We start from the raw sequence: 12,265 nt of genomic DNA on the forward strand, positions 1-12,265 counted from the left end.
CCGGATAGGTTCTGAACTGTCATCTAAGCTTCAACCTCTGTCCAATCAACGCAATGTTGCATCCCTCTGCCTGTTCTACGATGAATTGCAAGTACTTGTATCCCCCCTCAACATAAATACCCCCAACAAACCCAAATGCAGCTAAATCCCACCCCTACACAGTAGAGATCCCTAGATGTAAGAGAGCTTTCTACTCCAGTAGTTTCTTTCCCAGAACTGCTAAACTTTGGAATTCCCTTCCGGGCCCCTGCTTCCCCAACTGTGCTGACATGCAGAAGTTCAAGTGTAATGTGAACCGACATCTTGCTGCCCAACTCCCTACATAGTACCTCTCTAGCTTATGTCCCTGATAGTAGCCCCCCTACATCAAAGTGGCAATGTGCTTTGTTTAGCGTGAAAATGTAATTAAAAAACAAAACAAAATTGGTACAAACTTGTTTTTGTGCAGGCAGTAGTGTCCAGTGCAGACAAAAAGAATGGAAAAAAAAAAAAAAATGGTAGTTGCTTCTCTTTATATGCTTGTGATCTTGTCCCCTGATATGCAAATGAGATGTTTCTGGTTTGAATAAAAAGCCTGATTTTTTCAGAGACAAATTTCATTGGGATTTGGACATTGGAGTAGCAAGTTTTGACAGCAGTGTGTTGAATTTAATTTTAAATTGAATTTAACAGCAGTGTGTTGAATTTAATTTTAAATTGAATTTAACAGCAGTGTGCTGAAATTGTTAGAAGTGCAAGGCACGTGTAGAATAGTTAACACTTGATTATTTAACCACAGTGCTTATCAGTTGTTTTCACTTGTGGGGTATTTTTATTCTGGCATCAGATGATGTTGGGTCATCAGAAGAGAATATGCACCATTTTGGGGCCTTCCTCTTGATGGCTTTTCCGTGTTTCATTCTCGCCCTCATTGATGTGAGTAAATTGCATTTAAATCAAATGAACTGTTTATTATAACGAAAAACTGGACGTTTAACTACTTAACATCTTCCATGTTGTTCAACAGTGTAATGGCTGATTGTCTCATGTCTTTGGATTGTCGTTGGAAATATGTTTTTAGTTTCGGTTGCTGCTCTATTTATTTGAGGACTCCCACCACCACTCAATTACGAATACTGCTGCTGCTACTAAGAAAAAAATTCTTAAATAGTTACTGTGAGTAAAATAATCCAATAAGCAAAATGCCTGAACACGGATTATTTTACTGACAATCATTATTTACGGTAAAATAAATTGTTGAAAACTTCTCTTAAATATCAAATCTCAAACAAGATGCATTGAATTCTGTTTATGGACAACGAGAAGGTTAATAAAGGAATGTAATCATTAGCATTCCTGAAGCAATGCCTCCTGTGCAAGTCCAGAGTTCACCCTAATTAAAAACAAAAAAAAAAAAACAGAAAATTTTTTTATGGTGTATGTACCTGTCACAGAACGAAAAAAATCATATTCCAAAACTCATATAATTTGATCAAGTAGATTTTTTTTTTTTTTTAATAGAATCATTTTTTAGGATTTTTACAAGGCTGAGTTTTACATTAATAAAGTTGAGTTGTCTCCCCTGATTAAACATGGATAAAAACAGAACATCTCGCTGCCGTCTTTGTGTTAATCATCTTCTGTTCTTTTTAGCTCCTTACGTCCAGTGGCTGCATCCCTTGTCTCAAGCGATATGTATCTCTGTATCTATAAAAGTGAATGCGTCTGTGTGTCTGTGTACATTTTCCTACGCAATAACTCTGTCAATTTTTACTCTACAGACTCGAAATTTAATATACAGGGTACTGAGATTTGGGAAAATCTATGTGACCAGTTTTCGGCCAGAAATTTGGCTGCTAAGGGGTCAAAGGTCAACGATTTGACATTTGAGAACTCTATCAAACTCCTCCGACAATTTTGGGTCTAAACACTTGAAATTTTAGATATAGGTTCGTTGGACATGGATCTAACTTAATAACTTGATTTGAGCCCCAAACAATAAATGTTAAGGGGTCATAATAGGGGTCAAAGTTAAAAAAATTGACCGTTTTTTTTTACTCAGCATACACCTCTAAATACCCAGGCAATGCTGGGCACCCATGCTAGTATATATATATATAAGATATCCAATGCAATAAAAGCATTCTATGGCTATTTCTCCCTCTGTCTCTCTGCATAATCACCACAGGAATTAAATAGAATTTTTTCTTTTTTTTTTAACATGGAAGTCACCACTTATCAAGGCCGGAGGCCACTCGGGGATAAGGATTATTGCGTGTACAGTAATCAATGGGATAATATAGTAATCGTTAGTAATGGAGATCTGAGTGTCCTACTTAAGGGGGCGGTTTATCAGGAATTTGTTTATGTTGGACTTGAAGACATCCAAGTTATAGTCAGGTGGAAACAGGCAAACGAAAGAGAGTGAAGTGAAGGGGTGAGATTTTGTTGCTAAGTAGTAGGTAGACTGGACATGAACTTTTGCTGACGAAATTGCATTATAACAATGACTGAGGCACTGATACTGTCCAAGTAAATAAGGTTGACCAACCCTGTAACTCCAAATGACCCTGTATCAAATTGTTTACATATCGAACAATGCTTCTTTGCTATAACAGGAAAATTCAAAAAGTCGAAATATTGGATTTCAAGTAAAACAAAATGGTATCTACTTAATTATGATGTTGCATATCCAAAAATTATGAAAAACTATAAGATAGAAAATTAATTATTAATGAAAACAGTTTTTAAAGACAATTAGCAACAATTGAGTTTTGCAAAATTTTCCTAAGATTTTCAGTTTTCAGAAAATAATTACCTCCCCTGTTACGATTGAACTCTCTAGTTTGTTTGTTTTTTTGTTTTTTTTTTTTGCTAATTATCTTTGAAAATTATTTTCATAATTCATTTTCTGCTTTCTCCAAATTAAAGCGGTCTTCTAAATGACCAATAGACTGACCAAGTTTGGTGATGACTGGTCAAGTGATGTGGATGCTAGACTGTAATGTGGTGACAAAATTCGGTTAAAAATATAACCTCCACCTTGTTAGCGAAAAATAAAAACACAAAAATGTAGTTATTGATGAGAGAAGACATTGAACTTTCAAAAACAAAATTAAAAAAAAAATATATCAAATTACTGAAGCATGTATAAAAAGTAAGAAAAAAAAATTTGATTTTTTAAAAATTTTATTTAAAAAATGTCAATGAAAAAATCTTTTCAAAATGATGCAAAAAAAAAAAATCAAACATTGTATAAACAAAAGCCAAAGTTTTGCAGTTTTTTTTTTTTTTCAGTCTGAGATCTTTAAAGTTTCTTCAAAACGATGGCTGTAAATGCAAGAGTATTTGTGCAGTAATCTCCTATAGTTTCCATCACATCAGACAAAAATGTGTCCATTTTTATTTCTCAGGTTTTACTTTCGATTCATCATCACCAGATTTGTCGACTGGAGGAAAAAAAAAAAAAAAAGGAAATTGTTTTAGTGCCAAAAGTCAATCAATAATCTATATATAAAAGTTAGAATGTGTGTGAGGACAATTTTCAACCTATATACTCAATGAATTTTCCATCTACAGACTTGAAATTTGGTATATAGGGTATTCAGACATGTGGAAAACTTTTTAATCTGTTTTCATCCGAAAAAAAAAAAAAAAAGGCTGCTAATAAGTCAAAATTGAAAAATTAGTACTGGGGTGGGTGAGTGGATGGGGTTTCAACAGTTTCATGACTGCGCATGCACAAATCGTTCACATGACAGCTTCCTTATGTTAAGAATAAGTAGGCTTGAAAAGACTTTTAAAGATCATGGTAAGCTGGTCTAATGGTTATCGTACTTGACTCGTTGTTTTGGGTTTTAGTTTTAATCTCAGCTTGAGTTTTTTTTTTTAACTTTAAAAAAATACTTGCATGAACATGTCTCAGTTCTTTTTTTTTTAAAGAAATTAACATTATGTTTAATATCAAGCAATGCCGGGTACATCTGCTAGTAATTAAATAAGTAAATAAAATTATGCAAATGAATAAAAAGGTGATTAGCAATGTAGAATAGCATGGAGTTGAGTTGATGCATGAACACAGACAAATGAAAGTCTTGTTAAGATAAAAAATGATTCCCATATAAATCAGTAAATAAAGACTATCAAAAAATGATTCCCATATAAATCAGTAAATAAAGACTATCAAAAAATGATTCCCATATAAATCAGTAAATAAAGACTATCAAAAACTGATTCCTATATAAATCAGTAAATAAAGACTATCAAAAAATGATTCTCATATAAATCAGTAAATAAAGACTATCAAAAAATGATTCTCATATAAATCAGTAAATAAAGACTATCAAAAAATGATTCCCATATAAATCAGTAAATAAAGACTATCAAAAAATGATTCCCATATAAATCAGTAAATAAAGACTATCAAAAAATGATTCTCATATAAATCAGTAAATAAAGACTATCAAAGAATTATTCACATATAAATCAGTAAATAAAGACTATCAAAGAATTATTCACATATAAATCAGTAAATAAAGACTATCAAAAAATGATTCCCATATAAATCAGTAAATAAAGACTATCAAAAAATGATTCTCATATAAATCAGTAAATAAAGACTATCAAAAAATGATTCCCATATAAATCAGTAAATAAAGACTATCAAAAAATGATTCCCATATAAATCAGTAAATAAAGACTATCAAAGAATTATTCCCATATAAATCAGTAAATAAAGACTATCAAAAAATGATTCCCATATAAATCAGTAAATAAAGACTATCAAAAAATGATTCCCATATAAATCAGTAAATAAAGACTATCAAAAAATGATTCCCATATAAATCAGTAAATAAAGACTATCAAAAAATGATTCCCATATAAATCAGTAAATAAAGACTATCAAAAAATGATTCCCATATAAATCAGTAAATAAAGACTATCAAAAAATGATTCCCATATAAATCAGTAAATAAAGACTATCAAAAAATGATTCCCATATAAATCAGTAAATAAAGACTATCAAAAAATGATTCCTATATAAATCAGTAAATAAAGACTATCAAAAAATGATTCCCATATAAATCAGTAAATAAAGACTATCAAAAAATGATTCCCATATAAATCAGTAAATAAAGACTATCAAAGAATTATTCACATATAAATCAGTAAATAAAGACTATCAAATAATGATTCCCATATAAATCAGTAAATAAAGACTATCAAAAAATGATTCACATATAAATCAGTAAATAAAGACTATCAAAAAATGATTCCCATATAAATCAGTAAATAAAGACTATCAAAAAATGATTCCCATATAAATCAGTAAATAAAGACTATCAAAAACTGATTCCTATATAAATCAGTAAATAAAGACTATCAAATAATTATTCCCATATAAATCAGTAAATAAAGACTATCAAAGAATTATTCACATATAAATCAGTAAATAAAGACTATCAAAGAATTATTCACATATAAATCAGTAAATAAAGACTATCAAAAACTGATTCCCATATAAATCAGTAAATAAAGACTATCAAAAAATGATTCCCATATAAATCAGTAAATAAAGACTATCAAAAAATGATTCCCATATAAATCAGTAAATAAAGACTATCAAAAAATGATTCTCATATAAATCAGTAAATAAAGACTATCAAAAACTGATTCCCATATAAATCAGTAAATAAAGACTATCAAAAACTGATTCCCATATAAATCAGTAAATAAAGACTATCAAAAAATGATTCCCATATAAATCAGTAAATAAAGACTATCAAAAAATGATTCCCATATAAATCAGTAAATAAAGACTATCAAAAAATGATTCCCATATAAATCAGTAAATAAAGACTATCAAAAAATGATTCCCATATAAATCAGTAAATAAAGACTATCAAAAAATGATTCCCATATAAATCAGTAAATAAAGACTATCAAAAACTGATTCCCATATAAATCAGTAAATAAAGACTATCAAAGAATTATTCCCATATAAATCAGTAAATAAAGACTATCAAAAAATGATTCCCATATAAATCAGTAAATAAAGACTATCAAAAACTGATTCCCATATAAATCAGTAAATAAAGACTATCAAAAAATGATTCCCATATAAATCAGTAAATAAAGACTATCAAAAAATGATTCACATATAAATCAGTAAATAAAGACTATCAAAAAATGATTCACATATAAATCAGTAAATAAAGACTATCAAAGAATTATTCACATATAAATCAGTAAATAAAGACAATCAAAAAATGATTCCCATATAAATCAGTAAATAAAGACTATCAAAAAATGATTCCCATATAAATCAGTAAATAAAGACTATCAAAAAATGATTCCCATATAAATCAGTAAATAAAGACTATCAAAAAATGATTCCCATATAAATCAGTAAATAAAGACAAAGAATTATTCACATATAAATCAGTAAATAAAGACTATCAAATAATGATTCCCATATAAATCAGTAAATAAAGACTATCAAAAAATGATTCCCATATAAATCAGTAAATAAAGACTATCAAAAAATGATTCCCATATAAATCAGTAAATAAAGACTATCAAAAAATGATTCCCATATAAATCAGTAAATAAAGACTATCAAAAAATGATTCCCATATAAATCAGTAAATAAAGACTATCAAAAAATGATTCACATATAAATCAGTAAATAAAGACTATCAAAGAATTATTCACATATAAATCAGTAAATAAAGACTATCAAAAAATGATTCCCATATGAATCAGTAAATAAAGACTATCAAAAAATGATTCCCATATAAATCAGTAAATAAAGACTATCAAAAAATGATTCCCATATAAATCAGTAAATAAAGACTATCAAAAAATGATTCCCATATAAATCAGTAAATAAAGACAAAGAATTATTCACATATAAATCAGTAAATAAAGACTATCAAATAATGATTCCCATATAAATCAGTAAATAAAGACTATCAAAAACTGATTCCCATATAAATCAGTAAATAAAGACTATCAAAAAATGATTCCCATATAAATCAGTAAATAAAGACTATAAAAAATTGATTCCCATATAAATCAGTAAATAAAGACTATCAAAAACTGATTCCCATATAAATCAGTAAATAAAGACTATCAAAAAATGATTCACATATAAATCAGTAAATAAAGACTATCAAAGAATTATTCACATATAAATCAGTAAATAAAGACTATCAAAAAATGATTCCCATATAAATCAGTAAATAAAGACTATCAAAAAATGATTCCCATATAAATCAGTAAATAAAGACTATCAAAAACTGATTCCCATATAAATCAGTAAATAAAGACTATCAAAAACTGATTCCCATATAAATCAGTAAATAAAGACTATCAAAAAATGATTCCCATATAAATCAGTAAATAAAGACTATCAAAGAATTATTCCCATATAAATCAGTAAATAAAGACAAAGAATTATTCACATATAAATCAGTAAATAAAGACTATCAAATAATGATTCCCATATAAATCAGTAAATAAAGACTATCAAAAAATGATTCCCATATAAATCAGTAAATAAAGACTATCAAAAAATGATTCCCATATAAATCAGTAAATAAAGACTATCAAAAAATGATTCCCATATAAATCAGTAAATAAAGACTATCAAAAACTGATTCCTATATAAATCAGTAAATAAAGACTATCAAATAATTATTCCCATATAAATCAGTAAATAAAGACTATCAAAGAATTATTCACATATAAATCAGTAAATAAAGACTATCAAAGAATTATTCACATATAAATCAGTAAATAAAGACTATCAAAAAATGATTTCCATATAAATCAGTAAATAAAGACTATCAAAAAATGATTCCCATATAAATCAGTAAATAAAGACAAAGAATTATTCACATATAAATCAGTAAATAAAGACTATCAAAAAATGATTCCCATATAAATCAGTAAATAAAGACTATCAAAAAATGATTCCCATATAAATCAGTAAATAAAGACTATCAAAAAATGATTCCCATATAAATCAGTAAATAAAGACTATCAAAAAATGATTCCCATATAAATCAGTAAATAAAGACTATCAAAAAATGATTCCCATATAGATCAGTAAATAAAGACTATCAAAAACTGATTCCTATCTACATCAGTAAATAAAGACTATCAAAAAATGATTCCCATATAAATCAGTAAATAAAGACTATCAAAGAATTATTCCCATATAAATCAGTAAATAAAGACTATCAAAAAATGATTCCCATATAAATCAGTAAATAAAGACTATCAAAAAATGATTCCCATATAAATCAGTAAATAAAGACTATCAAAAACTGATTCCTATATAAATCAGTAAATAAAGACTATCAAAAAATGATTCCCATATAAATCAGTAAATAAAGACTATCAAAAACTGATTCCCATATAAATCAGTAAATAAAGACTATCAAAAAATGATTCCCATATAAATCAGTAAATAAAGACTATCAAAAAATGATTCCCATATAAATCAGTAAATAAAGACTATCAAAAAATGATTCCCATATAAATCAGTAAATAAAGACTATCAAAAACTGATTCCCATATAAATCAGTAAATAAAGACTATCAAAAAATGATTCACATATAAATCAGTAAATAAAGACTATCAAAGAATTATTCACATATAAATCAGTAAATAAAGACTATCAAAAAATGATTCCCATATAAATCAGTAAATAAAGACTATCAAAAAATGATTCCCATATAAATCAGTAAATAAAGACTATCAAAAAATGATTCCCATATAAATCAGTAAATAAAGACTATCAAAAAATGATTCCCATATAAATCAGTAAATAAAGACAAAGAATTATTCACATATAAATCAGTAAATAAAGACTATCAAATAATGATTCCCATATAAATCAGTAAATAAAGACTATCAAAAAATGATTCCCATATAAATCAGTAAATAAAGACTATCAAAAAATGATTCCCATATAAATCAGTAAATAAAGACTATCAAAAAATGATTCCCATATAAATCAGTAAATAAAGACTATCAAAAAATGATTCCCATATAAATCAGTAAATAAAGACTATCAAAAACTGATTCCTATATAAATCAGTAAATAAAGACTATCAAATAATTATTCCCATATAAATCAGTAAATAAAGACTATCAAAGAATTATTCACATATAAATCAGTAAATAAAGACTATCAAAGAATTATTCACATATAAATCAGTAAATAAAGACTATCAAAAAATGATTTCCATATAAATCAGTAAATAAAGACTATCAAAAAATGATTCCCATATAAATCAGTAAATAAAGACAAAGAATTATTCACATATAAATCAGTAAATAAAGACTATCAAAAAATGATTCCCATATAAATCAGTAAATAAAGACTATCAAAAAATGATTCCCATATAAATCAGTAAATAAAGACTATCAAAAAATGATTCCCATATAAATCAGTAAATAAAGACTATCAAAGAATTATTCACATATAAATCAGTAAATAAAGACTATCAAAGAATTATTCACATATAAATCAGTAAATAAAGATTATCAAAGAATTATTCACATATAAATCAGTAAATAAAGACTATCAAAAAATGATTCCCATATAAATCAGTAAATAAAGACTATCAAAAAATGATTCCCATATAAATCAGTAAATAAAGACTATCAAAAATTGATTCCTATATAAATCAGTAAATAAAGACTATCAAAAACTGATTCCCATATAAATCAGTAAATAAAGACTATCAAAAACTGATTCCCATATAAATCAGTAAATAAAGACTATCAAAAAATGATTCCCATATAAATCAGTAAATAAAGACTATCAAAGAATTATTCCCATATAAATCAGTAAATAAAGACTATCAAAGAATTATCCACATATAAATCAGTAAATAAAGACTATCAAAAAATGATTCCCATATAAATCAGTAAATAAAGACTATCAAAAAATGATTCCCATATAAATCAGTAAATAAAGACTATCAAAGAATTATTCACATATAAATCAGTAAATAAAGACTATCAAAAAATGATTCCCATATAAATCAGTAAATAAAGACTATCAAAAAATGATTCCCATATAAATCAGTAAATAAAGACTATCAAAAAATGATTCCCATATAAATCAGTAAATAAAGACTATCAAAAAATGATTCCCATATAAATCAGTAAATAAAGACTATCAAAAACTGATTCCCATATAAATCAGTAAATAAAGACTATCAAAAAATGATTCCCATATAAATCAGTAAATAAAGACTATCAAAAAATGATTCCCATATAAATCAGTAAATAAAGACTATCAAAAAATGATTCCCATATAAATCAGTAAATAAAGACTATCAAAAAATGATTCCCATATAAATCAGTAAATAAAGACTATCAAAAAATGATTCCCATATAAATCAGTAAATAAAGACTATCAAAAAATGATTCCCATATAAATCAGTAAATAAAGACTATCAAAAAATGATTCCCATATAAATCAGTAAATAAAGACTATCAAAAAATGATTCCCATATAAATCAGTAAATAAAGACTATCAAAAAATGATTCCCATATAAATCAGTAAATAAAGACTATCAAAAACTGATTCCCATATAAATCAGTAAATAAAGACTATCAAAGAATTATTCCCATATAAATCAGTAAATAAAGACTATCAAAAAATGATTCCCATATAAATCAGTAAATAAAGACTATCAAAAACTGATTCCCATATAAATCAGTAAATAAAGACTATCAAAAAATGATTCCCATATAAATCAGTAAATAAAGACTATCAAAAAATGATTCACATATAAATCAGTAAATAAAGACTATCAAAAAATGATTCACATATAAATCAGTAAATAAAGACTATCAAAGAATTATTCACATATAAATCAGTAAATAAAGACTATCAAAAAATGATTCCCATATAAATCAGTAAATAAAGACTATCAAAAAATGATTCCCATATAAATCAGTAAATAAAGACTATCAAAAAATGATTCCCATATAAATCAGTAAATAAAGACTATCAAAAAATGATTCCCATATAAATCAGTAAATAAAGACAAAGAATTATTCACATATAAATCAGTAAATAAAGACTATCAAATAATGATTCCCATATAAATCAGTAAATAAAGACTATCAAAAAATGATTCCCATATAAATCAGTAAATAAAGACTATCAAAAAATGATTCCCATATAAATCAGTAAATAAAGACTATCAAAAAATGATTCCCATATAAATCAGTAAATAAAGACTATCAAAAACTGATTCCCATATAAATCAGTAAATAAAGACTATCAAAAAATGATTCACATATAAATCAGTAAATAAAGACTATCAAAGAATTATTCACATATAAATCAGTAAATAAAGACTATCAAAAAATGATTCCCATATGAATCAGTAAATAAAGACTATCAAAAAATGATTCCCATATAAATCAGTAAATAAAGACTATCAAAGAATTATTCCCATATAAATCAGTAAATAAAGACAAAGAATTATTCACATATAAATCAGTAAATAAAGACTATCAAATAATGATTCCCATATAAATCAGTAAATAAAGACTATCAAAAAATGATTCCCATATAAATCAGTAAATAAAGACTATCAAAAAATGATTCCCATATAAATCAGTAAATAAAGACTATCAAAAAATGATTCCCATATAAATCAGTAAATAAAGACTATCAAAAACTGATTCCTATATAAATCAGTAAATAAAGACTATCAAATAATTATTCCCATATAAATCAGTAAATAAAGACTATCAAAGAATTATTCACATATAAATCAGTAAATAAAGACTATCAAAGAATTATTCACATATAAATCAGTAAATAAAGACTATCAAAAAATGATTCCCATATAAATCAGTAAATAAAGACTATCAAAAAATGATTCCCATATAAATCAGTAAATAAAGACTATCAAAAAATGATTCCCATATAAATCAGTAAATAAAGACTATCAAAAAATGATTCCCATATAGATCAGTAAATAAAGACTATCAAAAACTGATTCCTATCTACATCAGTAAATAAAGACTATCAAAAAATGATTCCCATATAAATCAGTAAATAAAGACTATCAAAGAATTATTCCCATATAAATCAGTAAATAAAGACTATCAAAAAATGATTCCCATATAAATCAGTAAATAAAGACTATCAAAAAATGATTCCCATATAAATCAGTAAATAAAGACTATCAAAAACTGATTCCTATATAAATCAGTAAATAAAGACTATCAAAAAATGATTCCC

At 26.0% G+C, this 12,265-nt stretch overlaps 1 protein-coding gene across 1 annotated transcript in view; it reads right to left on the bottom strand.

The window, feature by feature from the left end:
* Nucleotides 1-3,150: 3,150 nt before the first annotated feature.
* The window catches only part of LOC145260311 (ADP-ribose glycohydrolase MACROD2-like), a 50,787-nt gene continuing 41,672 nt past the window's right edge, over nucleotides 3,151-12,265 (bottom strand). Inside the window, exon 10 of the mRNA XM_080118198.1 lies at nucleotides 3,151-3,428. Coding sequence (XP_079974324.1) covers nucleotides 3,382-3,428 — 47 coding nt within the window. The 3' untranslated portion in view covers nucleotides 3,151-3,381. The remainder of the gene's footprint in view (nucleotides 3,429-12,265) is intronic.

This window comes from Euprymna scolopes, chromosome 36 (assembly GCF_053919585.1).
Source record: "Euprymna scolopes isolate OS-2025 chromosome 36, ASM5391958v1, whole genome shotgun sequence".
NCBI lineage: Eukaryota > Metazoa > Mollusca > Cephalopoda > Sepiida > Sepiolidae > Euprymna > Euprymna scolopes.